Below are 24,048 nucleotides of genomic sequence, written 5' to 3' on the forward strand. Positions count from 1 at the left end.
CGGACCAGGGATCGAACCCGTTTCCCCTGCAATGGCAGGCGGATTCTTAACCACTGCACCAGCAGGGAAGTTCCAGGTTATATTTTAAAACTTCATATTTCTATATTGGATATATGATAGTTCTGAGAATACAGAGGTGAAAAAAGAGAATGCCAAACCTATTCTTCTGGAGAGTTCAGTTTGCAAGAGATAAAAGATATAAAAACAGTAATCATGCTAAATTATTTCAATTAAGTTTCCTATTACAATGAGAGATAGGGAAAAGGGGATTCTCTCACCAGAATCTGGAATGAGGCATCTCAAGAAGGGGAGAAAGCACATGGACTCCATAAAGTGGCCAAGAAACATCTAAAGACAGACTTCCCATTGGAAGCAGCATATGTGGATGTCGTTCCTTAGGAGTAGAGTGTAGAACGAGATGACGACCGAAAGCTCATGAGGACCTTCAACTTTTAGGAGTGAGAAAGAGAAGGAGAGTCTGAAGAGGGCACAAAGCTGGAGTAGCCAGTGCACTTAGGAGTCAAGCAGGGAAAAATGATCTTCAGAAAGCACCAAAGAAGCAAACAAAGAGCTTGAGAATTACAGAGGATGGAAGTTAAATAATTATTTATATGTGATATGGGTTTCTGCATTGAGTCTAGATTCTGCCAGGACACACGTGTGATGCTGGGGAATCACTTAACTTCCCTGAGCCTCAGTTTCCTCAAATATAAAGTACGGAAAATATTCCTAGAGTTGTATTGAATATTAGACCAACCAGAACATTTAAGAGCACTTAGCAGAGTATCATCCACAGAGTGAGGGCTAAACAGGTAGTGTGTTGTTTCCTATATTTTTCATATAGGTCTAAATGGGAATAATGAATTCTCCTCCCCCTCTCTCTGTCACTGACTGCAGAACAATGACAGCCTAAAAAACAGAACTGGGAGAAAGTGCGTCATCAATTGTATGTAATTTTACATACAATAATATACATATATGGTACATATATATGAATACATAGTATAAAATATACCATATATCTATCTGCTGATTCTGATGAATGGCACAATTCCCCTTCCCCTCTGTTTTCCTGGATCTCATTCTTTCACTAAAATATCACAATCATTCAGTTCCACCCAGTGTAGAAATCCATAGTGTACTTTCCCCATTCACTCTGCATTCAGCTCTACTGCCCATTCATACCGCTGTTTCCTTCTCCATTAGGGTTTCTGGCTGTCAATTTCCCCTAAAGACTAGAAAGCCACCAATGGAAAGCAGAAGCTGAGTGAAAGTTCTAGGTTTGTCAGAAACTCTCATATGACTCCACGCTCTCCGCCTGCCAAGCACTGCAGGTCCAGACTGTCCAGACTCCCAGAGAAACACAGTAAATAGATGGCACCCTGCCCAACACTGAACAGTGGTGGAGAATCCAGGAGCTCACCTGTGCCTCTATTTGCACACTTCCACGTGCTGACTGCACTAGGAGGAACTCACCTGGTTCAGGACTCTTATTTGCTCAAAAAGCCCAAAGCGCAGGAAACATGGAGTTGAAAGGCAGCAGCAGCTTGAGAACTTGGAAGGAGAACGGAGATGTTTAAAGCGTTCACTGGAACAGCGGCAGGTCCTCAGGACATGGAAGAACACAGATGAGCTGCACCGAGGCATGTGTTCTCCAGAACATTCCTTTTCAGAGAAGAAAAGAATGAGGTGCATGCGATAGCACAGAGTTCTCCCATAAGGATGTGGCCACTAGCAGTGTCCCCAGCACTGATACCACAGCAGCCTGCGGAGTCTTGGAAGGGACGAGGGTTACCTCAGTGCCAGCTGCAAACTTGTTTTGTCCTTAGGACCCAGCAAGTAATCACAGAGCAGGGAAGGATATTCCTGGGGACAATGCAATCCAAGGAATTTCTTACATTCCATCATGATGTCTTTGCCCCTTTGAAAGACAAACAAAATAAAACATGCTTGAATAGAAGGGACACAGGCAGGGATTTTAATATATTTAGCAACAACTGGGGTAGAGCCTTTCCAGCAGGGCAGGTATCAGTAACATGCACACTGGAAGGTCACAATTTCTAAAAGCAACAAAGAGCTAAGTGGAAATTCATTTATTTAATTTAGGCACTTTGGAAAGAGGACACTGATGGATCAATCATCTTTCTATTCTTTCCAGTTGGTGCATACAGCACTGAGTAGGTAGTTTTAAAGTCAGAAGGACATTTAAAGTACATTTAGAGGTTTGGAAACCTTCCTAAGGATTAGGGTCCTAAAACAAGCAGAAACCATTCCTATATTACTGCTAAAAATATCATTTTATTAACAAATGATTTTTTAAATAATATTTTTATTTCAATTCTTCAGTATTATGATGTTTTAATGGGCTGAGGCTAGAAATTTAAATAAAGACAACTATACAAGGCCATGAGGGTGACTCTGGAGTTCAAGCCAGACTCTCCCTGCTAAGGAGCCCATTAAAAACCTTCACTGCTTCTGTCTAAGAAGCGCGTATGCTCTTCCGTCTTGGTCATACATAAGGCCTCTTCGGTACCCACATCTTAACCAACAGTTGCAACAATAAAGAGTAGAGATTCTTATTTGGACTCTACCAGTAAACAAATGGATGTCCAGCCTGGACTGTAGGTGAGAAATGGAGGTGTCTTCATTGAGATTGAGAACAGCAGGCTGACCTGAGGAGGTCTCCTGGGAAATCAGTGAGGTCCTTGTTGACTGGAAACAAACGACAACATAAGAGCTGGGAGTTCAGTTTTTTGGGAGGACTTACTGAGGACTATAGCCTGGAGGACAGCCTCTCAGTCAGCTCTGACGAACGGCTCCAAGGACAGAATGGGGATGTCAGTATATATGTGATTGTGGTGAAGAGGATACGTGCAATCAAGGACACATCTTGGGAGAAGGTTGCTGCTAGTCATGAGGAGCATTTGTCACTATTAATGATTTTAGTGCTTTTCTAAGTATGAGAAGTTGCAAAAAATTGAATTCATAGAATTTCTCAGGAAATTATCTAACTACCTGCAGGCCTATTCTGTCAGTTTTCCCAGAGCAGAGAGTGCCCCATTCCTGATCTCTACCCTGAACTCCTGTCAGGGCGTGTTGGGGTAAGGGACTGCTGTGGCTAATGACTTTATTCTTGTAGAACCAGATGGTGAGTGACTTTTTAGTTGTCATCCTGAAGGAGAAACGTCAGAGCTCACATGGCTAGAAATTGTTAGGTGCTTTTTTTTTTTCTCTTAAACTGACAAGAAAATGCAAGCGTTAAAAATACATAGATTCCAGGGGTCAGCTCTTCTAGGGTTAATAAAGTTATTTTACCATATTTCATTGAAGAAATCACTCACGAAATCTTACACTTGGCATTGCGTAGCTTGAGTGATCTCAGTTCCCTCACCGGGGATTGAATCACGGCCACGGCAGTGAGAGTGCCGGATCGTAACCACTAGGCCACTAGGAAACTTACTTTTTTTTTTTTTTTCAGTAGGCAGAAAAATCTATTCCCTTCTAACTACTTAATAGTGATTTTGTCTATTTTGATTAGAGCTTAAAGTCAGTTCAGTTGACTCAGACCACACCTCATGTAGCCCTACAAAACCATAGACAGTAACCCTTTGGCATCTTAAGTGGAATAAGGGTCCTTTGTCATCTCAGTATCCTCTGTCTGCTTATTTTGTTGGTTCCTAAATATCATGTTCATGTGCAGTCTTCACTTTCTTTAATGGGTGCTTTCAGACAAATCATTGTAAGCACCCTAAGGTTTGCCCTTGTACCTTTGGTACATTTGGAACAGTTCATTCGTCCAGATTTATATTTCTCTCCAGTTGTATAAGTGAGTTGGATCCAATAGGGTTATTGAGAGTGTTGAGTTAATTTTTTTTTCTATGTTTTGGCTGCGCCACGGCACATGCGAGATCTTAGTTCCCCGACCAGGGATCGAACCTGTGCCCCCAGAAGTGGAAGCTCGGTGTCTTAACTACTGGACTGCCAGGGAAGTCCCTAAATTTTAAAGAACTTAGAAAGTGGCTAGTCCGTTAGTAGCAAGCAATAAAATTCAGTTCTTACTTTTTAATATCACGATTCCTATTAACCAGATAAGATGAGGATCTTTTGGAATCATCTAATTCCCTTCCTTTAATTCTAGTTTTCTTAAAGTACCCTTCTCATTGCCTGAATGCATTTATCACCTAGACGGATGCTCAGCAAGACGGATCTTGCTGATCCTCCCAGACAGGGTTAGTGTTCTAGCAACTGGGGTTCTGGTTGCCAGTCACTTGTGAGCTGGTGGGTGTGACTTCTTCCTTCTCTCCTCAAAACTGATCATTCATGGATTAAATGAAAGAAAAATGAGGGAGCTGGTCTTGCGAAGCTGCAGGCCGTCAACTGACCCAGGACTTGGTCTTTTCTGAGCTTCTGGCAGAAGCAACCATGTTCCTGTCTTTCTGTTTTTCACATTGGCCTCATCCTTCTCCTCTGACGTAGCCTCCTCTCCAACTGTGCTGCACTCAAGTTAGCTATATTAGAATCCGGCATGTGTCGGGGGAAATCACTTCCCTTCTTTCACATTCATGACATTCAGACTCACATTTGTTTTCTTTATGCCCACAAGACAGCTGTCGACTTTTACTTTCTAGGACAGTTGCAGTGATAAACAAAAAATCTAAAGTTTGAAAATGATAGAGACTGGAGCCCCTTTGCCTTTCTTTACCTCCCTTTATTGTTCTTACCTCATCATGAATTAGAACTAATGCAGGAGCAGCGAGGCAAATCTTGTCCAATAAGTCACTAAGTGAATATAAGTTACAAAAACTTTAAATGAAAAATTACACACAAGTAAAGGAAAGAAGGCGATTTCTCTCTGACCTAATCCTGGGCCTCGCTGCCCTGCATTCTCAGAGGGAGACAGAGACAGAGGAAGGGAGAAGCCCACTGGCATCAACTGACTGAATGAACAACTGAACCTCACTGGTTTCTGTGACATAAGCTTTATCGAGAGACAACACCAGTCGCTGAATTCTCTGCCCCCAGCTCAGAAACTTTGAGCATAACAAGTGTTGACTAGTTTTAGTAAAAGAGTTGAATAATAAAATTTGTATTTGGCAAAATAAAAATTATGTGTCTACTCAGGGTAAAATGATTAGAATTGGGTAACTCCTCCACCACCTTAGAGAAAACACACTTTTGCTCTCAGCATCTGAGGGCTGCTGACACTTCTGATACCTGAGGACATGGGTCAGGAGGGGAGGAGGTCACCACTGAGGACTAGGGTCCTTCACACAAACACTCCGGGGGCAAGCGTGAGGGTCCTGGAAGATGAATTATTTTCCCAACAAATAAACAAGCCCCTCCACAGATAGGAGATTGTAAAGTCCTCGGGATGTGGTGAGCCTGCCCTCAGGGTGGGAGTCCAGGTTAGGAAGGGGACTCTGCCACTCTAGAGGAGAGGGTGTAACTAGATGTGATCTCTCCCTTGTGACTGAGGTGCTGCTGGGGAAATACAATTGTCTTGGAATTAGGATCTCCACACCCATATTCTCCTGAAAAGAACCAGGATTCCCAGTAGGGGTACTGGCCCAGCCATTGGAGGACTATAGGTCTCCAGTAAGAAAATGGTGGAAAGAAAGGACAATATCTATAATAGTCCTCACCTCGTGGTCCCCTGAAGCATGACCACATGGATGTGAAGGAACATGTTCTAGAAGGAAAGGAAACATGGGAGAAGCTCATGGACTCATAATAATCAGCCTCTTCTCTAAATCAAACACTAAATAAAACCCATCTTTTGTTTCAAAGAGCTTATGCCAGAGTGATCTGGTAAATCCCTAAGCAAATACAGAAAGCATACGGCTGAGAGAGCCTGCCTTCCTAGGTAAACTAAGAGGTAAAAATGGAACCTAAGATCAGGGCTAAAAATTTCTTCCTGGAACAGAGAAGACCAACATTTATGCATGAAAGAGATATAGAATGTGCGTATTTACAAACCTACATCACTTCTGATTTTAAGAGGAAAACCTTTCTCATTTCATTAATAAATATCCATTTGGATGGGCACATCTGAAATTACTGGGAAAATTAAACTTCTTGCAAAATTAATAGTTTAGAATGATGACATCTTCATAGACCATACTGAGAAGATCTAAGTGAAAATCAAAAAAAGGAAGTAAAAGTGTATAGAAATGTTTAGAAAATGAAAATTACTGTGTTCCCTATTTAATGGCCTTGCTTAGAAAGAATGTCATCACAGAACTTACCGCCAAGGTTCCCCTGGACGCCCGTCTCAGCCAGGCCAGCAGCAGCCTCATTTGCCCCATGGCCTTCGTGCTCTCTCTACTGACCGCCCTGGTGGTGTTCAGCTATGGCCCTGGTGGATCTCTGGGCTGCGACCTGTCTCACAACCACGTGCGGATTAGCAGGAAGAACTTCATGCTTCTGGGCCAGATGCGGAGAATCTCCCCTCGCTTCTGTCTGAAGGACAGAAAAGACTTCGGTTTCCCCCAGGACATGGTGGATGGCAGCCAGCTCCTGAAGGCCCAGGCCACCTCTGTCCTCCACGAGATGCTCCAGCAGGTCTTCCGCCTCTTCCACACAGAGCGCTCCTCTGCCGCCTGGGACACCTCCCTCCTGGACAAACTCCGCACTGGACTCCATCAGCAGCTGGAGGACCTGGACGCCTGCTTGGTGCAGGCGATGGGAGATGAAGAAACTGCCCTGGGAGTGACGGGCCCTACACTGGCCGTGAAGAGGTACTTCCAGGGAATCCACCTCTACCTGAAAGAGAAGAAATACAGTGACTGTGCCTGGGAAATTGTCAGAGTGGAAATCGTGAGATCCTTGTCTTCATCAACCAACTTGCAAGAAAGGATAAGAATTATGCATGGAGACCTGGGGTCACCTTGAAATGATTCTCATTGACTAAGATGCCCTATCACCCTTGCACACATGTCTTTAGTCATTTCAGAAGGCTCTTATTTCAACTTTAATCACAGAATTTATTGTATTAATTCAGCTACTACTTTGTCAGTAGTGATAAGCAAGTATATGTTAAATTTATTCAGCTTCAGGGGCATCAGTCCCTAAGCAATGACTACCCTGTTATTTATTTATTCTGTTTATTTGTTTATTTATTTATTTATGTATCTTATTTTTATATTTTCATATCAATATATTTATACTTACATTGTATTAAAATTTAGAAAATATTCACCTTTCCATTTCATTAACTTTGCATTTTGTTTTATTTATTAAATTCTTATGAGAGAAAACTTCTTGAGTTTTTTAAGTTCTGAAACCTACATTCTTATCTTTTTCTCTGTAAATTTATTTCAGACTAGTATTGGTCCATTTTGTCCTTTGGAACAGTCCTACCACTTTCATTTCAGGAAATGCTTGTCAAAAGGTGGAATTCCATGGAATTGAGGGAAGTCCTGGAAATTATGGAGAATGGTTAGTCCTGATGTCATAGGTGTAACTGATTTATACCACCAGGAAAGAGTGGTCGGTGCAAATACCTGTGGGAAGGAGTCATCTCCTCGAGGGAAGCTGGTGACATATGGTGTTGACTGGCCAATCCTGGCACCTTCCTCTCACCTTCTCCCCGGTCCTGCTTTACTGAACCATTCATCCCTTACACATAACTTCAGTCCCTCCACCTCACTGACCAGCTACACAGCTGCTCTGGTTCTGTGCAGGTTTCCAGCTTCAAGGTTTCTGTTAGAGTGAAAGCCACAGGAAGAGCGCACAAGTGAAAGGAGAGTTCTAGGATTTTCAAAACCTCTATGAGAAGGAGCCAGGCTTCATGGCACTGGATCCCAGCTCTGCTATTAATAGCAGTGTGACCTTGACAAATAACACAATCACTAAGCTCCCTAGTTTCCTCATCTTTAATATGGGGACAATAGTAGTAGTTTTTCATAGGATTATTCTCAGGATTCAATGAGTAAATATACACAAGAGGCATAAAAGTGTGTCTGTCAGAAATAATCAGGACTGTTAGAGTCACAGAGTGGCTACTATCGGGGAGGAGAAGGAGAGCTGCTCTGAGGTAGCAACTGGAAAGCAACATAAGAAACATGCTAGGTCCTGGGCAAAATCTATTACGTTTAACTTGGGTGCTAGTTTCACAGTGTATTCAGTGTGTGAAATTTCCCTGTGCTGCATGTTGAATATACTTGCAATTTCTGTGTATTACACTTCTTTTTTTTCAAAACAATTTATTTATTTATTTATTTACATTTTAGTTTTGGCTGCATTGGGTCTTTGTTGCGGCATTTGGGGGCTACTCTTCCTTGCCGTGCGCAGGCTTCTCTTTGCGGTGGCTTCTTTTGTCACGAAGCATGGACTCTAGGCACGCGGGCTTCAGTAGTTGTGGCACACAGGCTTAGTTGCTCCGCGGCATGTGGGATCTTCCCGGACCACGGCTTGAACTCGTGTCCCCTGCATTGGCAGGCGGATTCTTAACCACTCTGCCACCAGGGAAGTACTTGTGTATTCTACTTCTGAAAGATTTTCTGGGAATTAGTAAAAATTCTTTGAGAAAGAAGGATCAGTAGAAAATACTTGGATCTACTTTAAAAATGAATAATATGGAAATAACAGAGACCTCAAATAATGCAAAAAGTCACAAACATTTTTCATTGATAACGTTTGTTGCTTCTTTAGTATGAGAAAGGCACAAAATAGCTTGTGAACTCTTTCATTTTGGGGGCTTTCAGCAGCAACGCAGAAGCAGGAAGAAGAAAGCAGGAGCTATGAAAGGTAAGGTTCTGCTCTCCAATCCTGGGCTCTCCCGGGTTTGATCTTAGTTCTCTTCTCCATACAGTCCCAGGTCTATAATTGCTGGCAATGTCACCTCCTAGAGCCTGTACTCTCAGAAAATAATGGCCCCCCAGAGGAGAGACTCAGAGCTAGAAAGCAAAGAAGTCAGGACCTGGGACACTTCTAACCCAGGCTCTGTTCGTCCATGTGAAAGCTGGGCCATGGCGCTTACTCATCAAGTGACAGTGTGAGACGTGGTGGAACAATGACTGTTTTGGGGGCAAAATTTTGGATAATGACTCAGACAACTTAACCTCCCTAAGTTTCATAGTCTGTGTCTGGGAGAGTCCCAGGATTGTTGTGATGATTGCCTGGGGCAATGTGTGTGAAAGAGCTTTGAAATGACACCGCTCTACACACATGGACCTTACTATTAGTGTCATTGAACCTCTGACCTCGAATAATTCTAGTTCCTGGGCATTAATCTTGAAAGAATCTCTTCCCAGTAGAACAGTCTGCTCAGTATGTTCCACTCTCTCTTTGCTTCCACTCTCGCTAGACACACCCAGGCTCCTATTTTTGGTTTGCAGAGCTCACCTGAAAGGCACTCATGTGACACCAGCCCCACCCTCTCTTCAGAAAGGTGATTCATATCTTCTGTCATCTCAGGCATCCCTCTTGCTAGCTGGCCCTGTGGAATTCCAGGGTCCTAGTCCAGCAAGAGGTTGACACGAGGGAGTCCCACTGGGAACAGATTATGGAAGGAAGCCTTGGGGTAAGGCATCTTCTGAAAACAAAATGGTCTCTCTCAAAAACAGCAAAGTTCATTCTTCACAAGTAAATCGTTTCTTCTAAAAGAGAATGTTTTCTTTTGTCTCTGCTGCATTTGGGGGAAGGATGCAGTAGCCCAGGAACTGGGTCTAGGGAAAAGAAGAGGTTCTCCAGTTCTGACTGAGAGCTGACTTTGAGTGTTTGAGGCAGAGGAAGGTTAGGGAGAGAGTCTGACAGTGGCCTTGCACACCCTCTACCATCTCAGCCACCTTCATTTGTGTCATGATGAATACAGCCCTTCACAAAGCAAATACAAAAGCATAGGAATTTGACAAATGCTGAGGGGCTTTACAAATTGAGAAAATCCATTAAAGAACGAGTCTCAGGAACTGGACTTCCCAGTCCTTCCCCTTCTCCATCATGATACTGATCTGTAAACAGCCATGGGTTGGAATGTTTCGGGTTACACAGGCACATAGATTCCCAATGTCCCAATCAGCCCCTAGGAACAGAGACAAGAAACTTCACATATTCCCCAAAACAGCACTGGAATTTGGCATTCCTGAGGTCTCAAGTTCAGAAGGAAATGGAACAAACCAGAGGACCCCAAATATTTTGATGGAGAATAACTTTCATCTAACTCCAAGGCCTTCTTGCGTCCTGATGAAGGCTGGGCAAAGCAGCTCAGCTCCCCAGTTCTCAATTTAGCCTTAATGAAAGTGTACAGCTGAGGACTTTTCTCCTTTCCTTTCTCATGGGACAGGCTCTGCAGCAGCAGGGATGCAGAACTCCTGGCCATGTTTGTGGTTGAGCAAGCAGGGACAAGAGGAGGCCAAAGGGGAGGCAGAGCAGTATAGGGTCGTAGCAAACCTGGGAGTGGAACTGCATAGTCTTATCAGGCTTAGGAAAGAGATCTCCATCTACATCAGGTACCGTAGCACTCAGCTCACTCTCCAGCTACACTTCTTATTCTCACCCAGTAACCTGCACACTGTTAGGGACATCATTGGTCCTCAGAGTTGTTAATAAAAGCGATAAGTGTAATAAGCTGAACATAGTTGTGTCAGTAAAAGTGTTTGAAAATGACAGTCTTGCTGCATCTTCTCTTGTGGGTTACTCTTGTCTTCTCAGGTGACCAGTAAATTTGTTAGCTCGGCATCCCCTTATCTTCCTTCGGCTTCATGCATGATTTAGGGCAATTGTTTTCTTTTTCCTACAGTACAGTTTTCTCAGCTTTAGAATAGGGATAATGAGACTACTATATTCCATTCAACATACCATCGCATGTTATATGCTCTATATCATGAGAATATAACAAGTCATAAACTTATCTTAAGTGAGCAGATTATTTTAAGCACCAGGGACATATTAAACATAGCAATGATAGTTGTTATTGTGACAGGTATGCACAAAGGAGTAAAAGCCATTATTTCATGTCCACTCAAAAGATACATATTTTTTTAAGATTTTTTTTTGATGTGGACCATTTTTAAAGTCTTTCTTGAATTTGTTACAATATTGCTTCTGTTTTTTTTTTTCATGTTTTGATATTTTGGCCCTGAGGCATGTGGGATTTTAGCTCCCCAATGAGAGATCGAACTCACGCCCCCTGCATTGGAAGGAGAAGTCTTAACCACTGGACCGCCAGGGAAGTCCCCAAAAGATATTGATATAATGCCATATTTGTGCCTTACTGAGCTCATAATTTTGTTATGCAAAAATTCTACCTCTGTGAATTAAAATAGGATCATCTTTTTAAGTATTGTGCAAAGCATACAAACACATTTTTTTTAAATTCTACTAGCAAATGCAATATTCTCACAGATGTACCAAACACTAGATTGCAAATACCCATGGATCTCTAGTGGGCATCAAAACAAAATGCAGTCAGTGCATTGGCACAGAAGATATTTATCAATATTAAGTAGAAAGTAATATATTAAATTTAAATTTACATCATGCTGAAATTAAAAGCGTTTTGATGCAGATTACAAATTTTTATGCAATTTATCCATATAAAATGACATTTTGAAGTAGTGAATAAAACTCTCCAAGGAAAAACCCTGATTATATATATAAAGCTGAATGCTTTATCTATGAAGCCTTAAGGGTCTTCTAAGACCCTTGCTTAAAACAAATGAGAGGAAAAAATATCTTGAAAATTGAGATTAATTTCTTAAGATACTTACTAGGTCATAAGATATTGCCAATAAGCTACAATTTACTGAGGTTAGAGATCAACGTGAAGCAGCCTTGGCTGACATGTCCGAAGCATCAGATACTTGTTATTATACCCGCCATTTTAAAGTCTGACGCTCATCTGCTCTCCCTGTCACCACCGTCCTCTGCTTTTCTGCCCCTCCTTCTCTCCTTCCTTTGTTGACTCCACACTCTCATCTTAGGGAATTGGTGTTCCTCAAAGATCTATGCTAGTCCCACACTTCATCCTCTCTGCGCATATAGTCTCAACCTCCCAAATAGTTCCAAACGTCCTCTCTATGACTGTTGACTTCCATATGCATGTCTTTACCCAGGGTCACATCTCCAAACAAATGTCATTAGCTCCAAACCCTCATATTTACCTGCTACCCTAGATAATCTCCACACATGGCCAAACTTGACCAGCATGTAATTACCTGGCAAACTCCTGCAGACCCCTGGGATGCCAGCTTACCAACTGCTCTTGCAGATGCTTTCCCTGATCCATGCAAGCCCACATACTCCCAAGAACCTGTACTTTCCCTGTCAGAGCATTAGCATTCCTTTCATTGAACACGTAGTTACCCATATCCCCACCAGACTGCAAGCTCTGTGACAGCGGGCAATGTGTCTACTATTTTCATTGTACCTGGCACCCACCACAGTGCCAACAATACAAGGGATAGTCACACTTCTTTGTTGAAGTTTAAATTCCATGATTCTATAATGTATTCCACAGTTTACTGATCATGCAACTGCTGAAACTGAATCAGCAACCATTAGACATGCTTTCTCCAAGAAAAAACAAGTAAAAGAGAATAGGTCCAGCTGCTATAACCTGTCATAATGCCTTGTGCATCTCCCTCATAACCTAGAAAGGGTTTCAAGCGAATTTTTTACTCTTTAAGGCCTGTCTTCTCTGACAGAGTGCTCCATTAAGAAAGTAATATCTTTCTTTTATCTACCAATATATTAAAAAACACAAGTAAAATCCTGAAAGCAGAGATACTTCAAAATATTTTAAGAACCAATGAAATGAATAAAACTATTTATGTTCCTGTTGGATTTTAAGGCAGATTAAAGGTTTAAGGACACTCTGATTTTCTTTAAGAGTATGAGTTAAACCTAACACTTAAAATACACCTTTTGCACCCCCAAAGCAAAGGAAAACAAGACACAAAGCTGACCATATCATAATATGAAGAATAAATTTGGTAAATATAACAATCATCATAGAGAAATAAATTCTAATTATTACAAATTAAAAATAAATTTTCTCCCCATTCAAAAGTATTGTTCCACTTACTGTTGAAAAACAATGTGCTGAGAAGACTCGATGCATTTACAACTGAATCAGAAGAAAAGTCATTGAACTGAGTGAATATGGACGCACTAGAGGCCACCTCTAAGCAGAGAAGACTCCATTGTAGAAGATTGGGTCCAGGTCTCCTTTTCCCACTCCTGGATTCTCTGAGGTTGAACATACAGGGAAAGCACACTCTGATTTTCACGCCTTAACTTCCACTCTCATATTGTCCTGGGCACAGCAGCTGTGGACTTTCTTTTCAGATCGAGCCTGGTCCTTTGGAAGTTCTTCAAAGTCAGGCTGGAGTCCTCATTGCCCAGCAGGGTCTTTTCCTCTCCATCTCCTGCACCAAACTAGTCTCCAGATCTGCCCACTGTTGATCAAGCCCACTGAGGAATTTCAGCTCTTTGTGCTGAAGACGATGGAGAAGTGCTGTATCGTCTCATGGAGAATGAGGCGGCCTGAGCGTTTGGGAACTGGCTGTCAGCCAGCTGGTGCTGATGGAACCTGAAAACCTCCTTGTCCTTCAGGCAGGAAAACAAAGAAGATTCTCCCTGTTAGGGGCAGGACTGTGAGGGTCTCCTGCTTTGGCAGCCTGTGGTTCTGGGCCAGGTGACAGCTAAGGGTGCAGACAGGGCTGGAGAACATCATCCTGGGTGTCCTCAGTGAGGAGGGTGGCAGGCCCCGGTGAGCCTGGTGATGCAGGTGTCTGGCTGTGGGAGCCTGTATCCAGCTGCTGTGGGTACCTGCCTGCAAAGGAGATTCTTAAATAAGCCATTTATGGGCAACATAGAATGTCACAACTTCAATTCTTTTATTACACTGGAAATTAAACACATTCCTGGAACATGAAAGAGTATCAATCCAATAGGATGTATTCATCTAAATGAGACCCAAGGTTGAAATAAGAACCTGAGTCTCAATATATCTCTTTTTCAGTTCTAATACGAATACTTAGAGGTTTGACCCTGTACTCTGTTTTGCCACTTCTTAAATTGCACCAAAATACAACTAGCCTCACCTCTCTGCATTCTCCTCTAAAGGGACTCATACATCAGATTTAAATTCTTCCACATTTCCTTACAGGACCATAGCTCACATTTTCTGAAAGTTTACAGATAATGGTGACATAAAAATGAACAGCAAGGGTGAATTCATGCAGTTCTCTTCATTCCGTCACCAGAAATGTTCTGACTGCGTATATATGTGACAATGCGCTTGGCAATGTGGATTCCAGGAAAGTGAGGCAGGGATGGTGACTGCCCTCCAGGGAGCAGGGAGGACAGACTTTAGAGGCAGGATTAGGATGAAGGAAGCACCACGGGCTCAGTGCAGCTGAGGGCCAGTGCTCAGAGCTGATGAAGAGGAGGGCCTGGGAGCAGCAGAAGGCTCCACTCTGACAAAAATCTGGGGCTCCTGAATTTAAATGACATCAGATTTTCATTTCCTCTTTTAAAAAATGGAGACACCGTTAGTTGTGGTCACACAAGACATTGCCGAGATCAAATAAAATAAAGTTTGCAAAGTACAGGCTGAGAATTTGAACAGAGTGAATGATAGAAGGCTTTTGTATTAATATAACAAATGGAAACCTCTAGAGTCCACCCTCAGCCCAGCCAAGAGAAGCTCTGACTACAGGTTCCTTAACACTCAGGGGTCTGCATGTTGAGGCCCCCAAATGCAAACTCTAGGAGAGGGATTGCCTGTAGGCCTGCGAAGGAGTAGAGATCTAGTCTCCACCCTTAGAGCAGTGCCCCGTACATTAAGGAGAGAAATCCTACGGCACCTGAGGCTCTTTGCAGCATCTAAGAAAGTGTTTTGACCTCCTCCCCACAAGAAAAAAAAAAAAGCCTGCTCTGTGACTAGTATAAATGAGATAAATAGTCCTTTTCCTCACCTTATTTTGTTTCAGACCACCTCTGGTGTTAATTTTTAAGACACAGATTAAATTATACTTTAAAAACAAACACATAACCTCAGAGAAAAAGATCAGATTTGTGGTTACCATAGCCAAGGGGGTGTGAGTTGAGAAAATCAGATGAAGGCAGTCAAAAGGGTTTTTTCTTCCTTTCAAAAAAGACATTAAAATAATGTTGTAGAGACCAGGAAAATGGTAAGAAATATATATATGGGGGAGAGATGATGAGAATTAAAGCATTCCTAGATTTTCAGCCATGGAACAGCACAATACTCTAATTCAAAAGCTATTTCCTGGGTTAGCATTAGGGCAACGTTAAGCTAGTACTTCTCTTAAGCACGAATGGTAAGAAGGCACCAAATCTAAGTCATCAAGGTAAAGGATGTTTTAATGCAACATTTTAAAATGAAAATTAATACCAAAATATGCACGAGGAACAAAATATAAAAATTTTAAGTAAAGAAATGAAGCTGACCTCCATTTGCATGGCCCTGACAGTCTTACTAAGTAAGCCTTCATGATGTAAATGAAATCTGGGCAAATTCCACTTAGTGTATAAAATTCCTACTAAAGAAAAATGAAAAAGTCTGACCTGCTAAACGTCCTCAATTGCTTGTACACACCAACTCTTCTTTCTAACCTTATAGTCAAGGTGAGGTCCTGGGAAAGACATTTCAGGAACATGAGTTAAAAATCAGTTAAGACTATCACGGGGTCATTAGAAATTGTCAAACATGGTAATTCCCTCAATTAAAAACAAGCAAAAAAGTAATCTTGACAATATTAATGAGTTGGCTTCCATTAAAGATAGAAAAGTAAAACTAAATACTTGGGGCTTCGCCGGTGGCGCAGTGGTTAAGAATCTGCCTGCCAACTCAGGGGACACGGGTTCGAGCCCTGGTCTAGGAAGATCCCACATGCCGTGGAGCAACCAAGTCCATGTGCTGCTACTACTGAGCCTGTGCCCTGGAACCCGCGAGCCACGACCACTGAAGCCTGCGCACCGAGAGCCTGTGCTCCTCAACAAGAGAAGCCACCACAATGAGAAGCCTGCACACCGCAATGAAGACTGAACCCAGCCTAAAATAAATAAACAAATAATTAATTATATGAAATACTTACTTTAGTAGAAAGACAATATAGTTTAAATAAAGTTTAATAAAATGCTATATTTTAATATGAAAATATATTTTAATATTCTATGCTTAATATTGAAAATATTTTAACATAAATTTATAAAAATATCAAACATTTAAAATATTTAATTTAAATATGATATGAATTAAGTTAAATATAAAATTAATTTTAAAATGTAAAAAATAAAAGGCTGTGAGTTTTTTTTAATATTCCTACTTTTCAGATATTCAATACTTTCTCCCTCACTTTAACGCTGTATCCTTGAAAGACTCCATGAAGTCCCAGAGAATCTACAGGGGCGCTCAGCTCCCGCGTCCTCGGCCCCGGTGGTGGCCGCGCGCCGACTCACCCCTCAGGGCGTCCCCAACACCGTCCTGTCGTCCCATCGCCGCCGCCGCCTTCCCCTTTCTCTGGGCCTTCGCTGTCTCGCGCCAGAAACCAGCCCGAATCTAAAAAATCGGCTCCCCTTTCTCTGCGGCTGGGAATCGCTCTGATTTCCCACCTCAGACCGCTCAGAAAAAGGCTTCTTTCCCAAAAATTGCCTCGCTCAAGTTTCTGTGAGAAAATAAAGCGCAAAACTCAGGGGAAGCCTGAAAATGCACGGTTCTTGTTCCCAGCCACACAAAAATGTCTCTGGCGAGGCCGCGACAAGGCTTCCTCTTCAACGCTCAGCACCGAGAAAACCAAGGTGTTTCGCGTATGCTGATTATTAAAGCAGCCTCAGGGACTACTTTTCGCCCTGTCTCTCGAGCTGCAGGAGACAGCTGCAGACGGCAAACTCAACAGTCGGCGTTTCCCAAACAAACCCTGCGCCCTCTACCGGCCACCTAGGGAAGGACGCTGTCCACAGTTCCAGGGAAGGAAGCTTCCCACTCATTGTTAGGCGGTGCCCACGCCTCTCCTGGCGGCCGTCTAGTGAATCACCCTTTCTTAATGGCCCAGATCTATTTGCTAGTGGCAGGAGTGCTGCTCTGCTCTATCCCTGCTTATTCTCTTGGCTGGAACTTGCCTAGAAGCCATAGCCAGGAAAACAAGGACGTCTTCCAACATTTGGAACAGTTGCAAAGAATCCCCTCTCAGTGGTGCCTAAAGGACAGAACCGACTTCAAATTTCCTTGGAAAAGAGAGAATATCACCCCAATCCAGGTGACTCAAGGCACCTGTCACCATCATCTGATGCTCCAGCAGATCTTCAACCTCTTCACCACAGAGGACAGCCGTGCTGCCTGGAACAACACCCTCCTCGATAAACTTCTCTCTAGCCTTCATCTGAGGCTGCACCGACTGGAGCAGATGAAAAAAGACAATCTGGATTGTCGAGATTTGGGACGTGCTGCCCGGGAGTATTTCCATGGAATCCATGTCTATCTGAAGGCAAAGGAATACAGCCCCTGTGCCTGGGAGGTTGTCAGAGTGGAAATTAAAAGGTGCCTTTCCCTTATGTAAGAATCCTCAAAGAAATGTCAACAAATACAGAATATTTTTTATACTCGTGACACTTCTCATTCAATTACATTAGTGTTCAAGTCCAAAGCAATCTCGACTTGTGTTTCCTCACAGGCTGAAAAAGTGTCTGAAAAGAAAATCATGATTTTAAAAAAGGTTTTGACAGAACACAATCTCTTTTCTTGTATAAATAATTTTATAACGTAATTTAAAAGATCACTTTAAGTTTTGGGAGAGGTATTTGCTATTTTCAACACATGAAGTATAGAAAGGTTTTTTGGATAGTGTGGTGTTAAAGATATTTGTCAGTTAACTTAATGCTGACTGCTGTAACGGGTAAAGAGAATGCTGTCAGGAATTTGATCATAATAGAATCTTATCTTTCCCTGGTATAAGAACACAAGGCAGGCATTCCTGATCAGATGGATGTTCTAAGTTGCTCTCCAAAGAGTGAGTCGGGGACATGGGTACCCCCTGTTTTGTGGATTTTTCCATCATCAACAGGTGACTGCAAATTTTTCTGCAGTATTTGAGTCTATTCCACTCAGTGGTAAAGGGAAAAAGTCTGGTGCATACATGGGACGTTTTCAAGGGCCAGGACTATACAGGGCAAGAGCCCTTCTGCTCACATTACATGGCCTGGATTTATCCTCGTGGAAATCTCACTGCAAAGAAGTTGGGAAATTATTGGATGATTAATAGACGAGGAGACAAGCTCAGTGCATAAGACCACTTTTCATCTTTACACTATTTGTCCTAATGAAGTTCTGGGTGGAGTGGAGGGGAACAACTAATGTTCTTGCTTGCACACACTTCATTAAAAAACAATCTGACCCACAGAGAAAGAGAGATATCATTTATATGTGGAATCTAAAAAAAAGGATACAAATGAACTTATTTACAATACAGAAACGGTCCAGTTCTGGTGAAAGCCTGCTTCAGGTCTCACACTGCAGAATTCTCCTTGTATCATCATACAGCAGGAGAGGGAGGCATTTATCTCTGACCTCGTTGATAAGGGCACTAATTCCATCGTGAGGCCTCCATCTTCACACCCTAATCAAGTCCCAAAGGGCCCGCCACCTGATACCATCACTTTGGGGGTTAGGACTTCCAAATATGAATTTTGTGGGGACGGAAACATTCAGACCACAAAGGGCATTGAAGGCTACATGTCTTGGCATCCAGAAGAGAGAATATATTCATGTAAATAAAGAAGAATGAGCCATTTACCAGGCCAAAAGAGCAGACCGAGGACTCAGAATCCAAACTCTTGACTTCAAACCTGCAGTAATGCTTTAATTATTATGTGTCAAAATTTGGAAATCAAACTGAAATGGACCCCATCGTCCCTTGAAAGGGAATGAAGACACAGGAGGAAAAGGATCATTCATCAGTCTTTGTGAGGAGTCTCCAAAGAATCTCAGGATATAGGTAGTCATTGCCACATCCGTAAAGACCCACCGAAGAGTAACGTGGTTAATTGTCTGGTTGCTGTGACCTGTGTGAATCAGGGAGACTTTGAGTTCAGATACGTGGCTCTGTATGTGACATCAAGCTGGTTATTTTCTGTCATGACCTAGTAGAGGACAAATTAGCGACGAGGCCATCCTCCTGAGTTTAATAGAGTGCCGGGCAACGGCTGAAAATTGTGCTGCTCTTACAACTTGAATCCCCAGAGCCATAGGCTCCTTAAAGGAAAGAGAATCCTAGTGGTTTTAGCAACAAACTCAGTAGGCATGACTGATACCAGTAGGAGTAGAGTGGGAATACCAGCCACTGTCTATTATAATCCCAGCAAATACGACCGTGATAAAGGAAAACAGCTTGGTCATTCGTAACTGCCTTCCAGGGGGAGGAGAACATCTGAGAAACTGCTTTCGTTAAAAGTACCTGTTCGGGCTTCCCTGGTGGCGCAGTGGTTGAGAGTCCGCCTGCCGATGCAGGGGACACGGGTTCGTGCCCCGGTCTGGGAAGATCCCTCATGCCGCAGAGCGGCTGGGCCCGTGAGCCATGGCCGCTGAGCCTGCGTGTCCGGAGCCTGTGCTCCGCAATGTGAGAGGCCAAAACAGTGAGAGGCCCACGTACCGCAAAAAAAAAAAAAAAAAAAAAAAAAAAAATTACCTGTTGCGTGATTACACTGGGCCTGGTGCCGAGGATACCACAGAGAATACGACAGAGTCCAGTTGCTACAGAGCTGATTTGCCACAGATAGTCACATACCTATTATTTATTGAAAGATCAGTATTAGAGGGGGCTGAGGCCACAGAACATCCACTGCAAAATAAAAGAATTCATGATCAGAGTTGAAAGTGAATTCTTTCCATGATACCAATCAACATTTATCCAGTTCTCAATTAATTACAAAGATGGTTTTCTTTTGTTTGAAAAGAATAGGCTTGGATTGGAACCTCTGACAGTCCTTTGGGGAATCTGAAATTCAATGCAAAAATACAGAGAAAGATTCAAATCGATGATGATTCCTAAATCATCTGGGAGCAGATCGCTCCCACGGGTACAAACAGTAGTTGTTAGGGGTGCGAACAAATCTTAGCTACTACGATGGTGGGTGGCACTCCAAAGCTCAACCCTATCCAACCCTATCCTTTGTATTCATTTTTCTCTTTGGGTTTTCTTGTGTATGAGACGAGAGGCATTGACATTGAGTGCCTGGAAGATACACAATATGCAGGATCAGTGCTACAAGCTATGGTGGCTTGATGTTTCATTACAGGACTTTCTCTCCATCATATGATTGAACTCAAAGTCATAATGTGAGAGGTGCCCTCTGCTTACTTATAAGCTGTCCTTGTCTGTCTTGTGGATTTTGCTTATGTTTGAGCCTCAGTGTGATGTGGGCATCGGGAATTAAGCACAAATAGGTTGTATTTTATTATTTAATTCTAAAAAAGTTATCTAGGAGATCAATAATTACGTCTAGTCCTAAAGAGAAAAAGTTGTTGACAATATCTAGAGGAATATCTAGCAGCTAGCGAAGTAAGAAATCATTTTATGATATGAATCAAAACTAAGAATTACTTAAAAATAAATGTTAAGAAAATCATTTAAATTTTCAATGGTTTTAGCAGTTTTGATAGATTTTTAAATATATCTATACATTGGTATTCTTATGAAGTATTTGTATAAATTTTTATTGAATATGTAGTTTGGTACATTCCTATTTATTAAGTAAATGTATTACATTAAAATTCATTCTGCACACTTAACCAAAATGTTAAATTAATTGCAGTAGCTTTTACAGCTAATTTTTAGCCTAAATATTTTTGTCATACTCACCACTGCTTTGAATAAAAAGAAAAAACTTTTCACTTTCTTTTTCTATTTATAAAGTAGAGATACGCATGGAGTACATACTGATGTACCCAGTATATCTGGGTATCAAAATTTCATAGGGGGGCCATATGGAAAAAAAATATCTAGAAAGGTTCTGTGGGCAGGAGAAGGGGAGGCAAGGATGAAAAACAGTAGTTGAGAAACGCTGCCCTAACCTGTCTGGAGAGTGCAAAATGAAAAGCAAAAACAGAAGTAGAAAGTAAGAGGGAACATTCAGAAAATGGAAACCAATTCGCTCCCATTTAAGACCCAGGCCTGAAGGAAGGTCTTCAGAGAACCTAGAGAGCAGGGTTCACAGAGTCCCCACCTCAGCCACGCCGGCAGCATCTGCAGGGTCCCCGATGGCCCCAACCGTGTCCTTACTCCTGGCCCTGGTGCTGCTCAGCTGCAACTCCAACTGCTCTCTGGGCTGCGACCTGCCTCAGACCCACAGCCTGGCTAACACGAGGGCCCTGATGCTCCTGCGACAGATGAGGAGAATCTCCCCCTTCTCCTGCCTGAAGGACAGAAATGACTTTGGATTCCCCCAGGAGGCGTTTGGAGGCAACCAGTTCCAGAAGGCTCAAGCCATCGCTGTCGTCCATGAGATGATCCAGCAGACCTTCCAGCTCTTCAGCACAGAGGGCTCGGCTGCCGCTTGGGATGAGACCCTCCTGGACAAGTTCTGCACTGCACTTTATCAGCAGCTCACTGACCTGCAAGCCTGTCTGATGCAGGAGGCGGGGCTGGAAGGGACTCCCCTGCTCAAGGAGGACTCCATCCTGGCTGTGAGGAAATACTTCCACAGAATCACTGTCTATCTGCAAGAGAAGAAGTACAGCCCTTGTGCCTGGGAGATTGTCAGAGCAGAAGTCATGAGATCCTTCTCTTCATCAAGGAACTTGTAAGAAAGACTCAGGAGGAAGGAATGACACACACCTGGTTCAACACCGAAATGATTCTCAGTGACTAACAAGACCACACTTCCACCTGTGCTGCCATGACAAAGACTCTCATTTCTGCTCTCATCATGCCCTGAATTGAATCAATCTGTCACATGTTTTCAGGAATATTAAGCAACATCATGTTCAACTCTGCAGGCACTAGTTCCTTACAGATGATTTATTTATCTATTTAAAAATTTATTTATTTAACTATTTATAAAGTTTTAACTTATTTTTTGTTTGTATAATATTATGTGCACCTTTAAATTGTGTTTAAGAGAAAAAACACTTTCTTTGTATTTAGTCTATTTATTTTTTGCTTTGTGCATTAAGTAAATTTTCACCATAGAAAAATTTTTATATTTGTTTATTCTTAAAAAAGAAACACCGAACCTGAATGTGCAATCTGATTAAAGAATGGTGCAATTCATTTACATCATTATGTAAATGATATGATACACTAGTTAGAGTCATTATGATACTCTAGTTAAAAGTAAATATAAACATCGTCTAAGCCAGGTTGTATGTTGCCCTCAGGATATAGTGGTGACCATAATGAATGTCCTATGATTTTCTCCTCTGATTTTGTTAACCAGGTTATAATAGCCTTGTAAAGTGAATTGATCAAATTTCCATCTTTTCCATGTCCTATTAAAATAGGAACTAAACATGTTTTACTGAATAGTTTTATGACATAATTTCCCATTTTGCTCTCTCTTCAAGACACTTCAGTGAGGACCTATATTGTTCTTTAAAGACTTTTGATAATGAATTTCTATTTCTTTTGGACAGCACACCATGCTGAAAAGAGTCTAAGAAGATCCTCATGCACTGGAGCTAAACTTGTCTAAAACAGTATCTAAGTTTTATCAAAACAAATTGTATTCTATTTCTTTTTTGAATTTTATTTTATTTATTTTTTATACAGCAGGTTCTTGTTAGTTATCTATTTTATACGTATTAGTGTATATATGTCAATCCCAATCTGTATTCTATTTTGATTTTTATTTTTCTCCCTTTGTTTACATTGCCTAGGAATGTGCTCAGGAATATATGAGGTGCTTGAATTCTTGTCAGGAGAACTTATGAAATGAACCCTCAGCAAACAGTGCTGAGACAACCCCTTGCAATTTGATAGTCAGAAGCTCATCAAACCACATATTCCTAGCATAGCATTTATTCAGTCAACAATACTTAAATTCCTACCATGGGCTGGGCGCTGTGCTAATGACTGGGCATACGAAATTCAGACTTAAAAGTCTAATCTGCTGGAGGAGACAAAAATTAGCTATCAGTTACACAACAGAATGATAAGTGTTCTAAGGGAAGCACTGTATTTGCAAGGCAAACGCATAGGCCTGGAGCCACATTGTAAAATGGAGAGACATTATCAAAGAATGGGTACTCTAGGACTGATAGATGGATATAGAAAGACACTTAAAGAACTGGACAATGAGAAAAGGGCCAGAGACACTGTGCAGGCCATTTGGAAGCAAGAGCTAAATCAAAGGGTTGACAAAATTGGACATTTTTAGAAAATAAGAAATAAAAAAGAAATAAGGGCTAGGAGCAAGACCAGGTTTTCCTCCCTACCAGGGATCTTGAAATGAGAGATGGGAAAGTTACACCAGGCCTTGAATGCTCCTGCTGAAACTTGGAGACCAGGATGCTATTGTTAAATTTCGTACCAGAGGGAGGGAGAACTGGGTCCAGTTTCCTTAACTGTTAAACTGAGATCATCATAAAACCACTTCATAAAACTGTGGTGAGGATTAATTGCTTTAATTTATGTAAGGTGCTCAGAATGGTACCAGGCAGTTACTAAGTGCTCCTTACTTATTAGCTCTTCTATTTGAACCTGGTTAGAAGATTAGTTCCTGATGTTCTGGGTCTGTGGTCAGGAAGATGAGGCAGTTCCAAGAGAGCTGTTCAGGAGGCATTTTAGTGCCAGGTCAACCACTGGACAAGGGAGAGGAGAAATAGCCATTCACTGGGATGACTGGGCCAAGTGCGTTGCAACAAATATCCCAGAGTTCCAGACAGAAGCATTCATACTTGGCTCACACGCCAGCTGTCTACAAGGACGCCCCTTCCTCCACTGGTTTCTTGCTTGAGTTTAGGAGCTAAAAGTTTTGAGTTTAAACTCAAGTTTATCCCTTGAGTTTAGGAGCTAAAAGTTTCCACCAGAATGACGCAGGCATCTTGCAGGCAGTCGGAGGAATCCTCTGCTCTGTGCACTCAACTCA

The 24,048-nt window shown here is 42.0% G+C and overlaps 3 protein-coding genes across 3 annotated transcripts; all 3 read left to right on the forward strand.

The window, feature by feature from the left end:
* The first annotated feature begins 6,303 nt into the window (after positions 1 to 6,303).
* Positions 6,304 to 6,918, forward strand: LOC117312602 (interferon omega-1-like). The gene has a single exon (XM_033858037.2). The coding sequence runs from the start codon at positions 6,304 to 6,306 to the stop codon at positions 6,889 to 6,891; it is 588 nt and encodes a 195-aa protein (XP_033713928.2). The 3' UTR covers positions 6,892 to 6,918.
* Positions 6,919 to 17,012: 10,094 nt separating this feature from the next.
* LOC117312613 (interferon alpha-13-like) lies at positions 17,013 to 17,615 on the forward strand. The gene has a single exon (XM_033858049.1). The coding sequence runs from the start codon at positions 17,013 to 17,015 to the stop codon at positions 17,523 to 17,525; it is 513 nt and encodes a 170-aa protein (XP_033713940.1). The 3' UTR covers positions 17,526 to 17,615.
* A 3,605-nt stretch (positions 17,616 to 21,220) lies between these two features.
* Positions 21,221 to 21,861, forward strand: LOC117312609 (interferon alpha-1-like). The gene has a single exon (XM_033858045.2). It carries the CDS (start codon positions 21,221 to 21,223, stop codon positions 21,764 to 21,766), a length of 546 nt encoding a protein of 181 aa, XP_033713936.1. The 3' UTR covers positions 21,767 to 21,861.
* Positions 21,862 to 24,048: the final 2,187 nt, after the last annotated feature.

Source organism: Tursiops truncatus, chromosome 6, assembly GCF_011762595.2.
Source record: "Tursiops truncatus isolate mTurTru1 chromosome 6, mTurTru1.mat.Y, whole genome shotgun sequence".
Lineage (NCBI taxonomy): Eukaryota > Metazoa > Chordata > Mammalia > Artiodactyla > Delphinidae > Tursiops > Tursiops truncatus.

Bases quoted from the DNA above. Each gene is read 5' to 3' on its own strand.
- LOC117312602 (XM_033858037.2), top strand. From the start codon at position 6,304: ATGGCCTTCGTGCTCTCTCTACTGACCGCCCTGGTGGTGTTCAGCTAT.
- LOC117312613 (XM_033858049.1), top strand. From the start codon at position 17,013: ATGGCCCAGATCTATTTGCTAGTGGCAGGAGTGCTGCTCTGCTCTATC.
- LOC117312609 (XM_033858045.2), top strand. From the start codon at position 21,221: ATGGCCCCAACCGTGTCCTTACTCCTGGCCCTGGTGCTGCTCAGCTGC.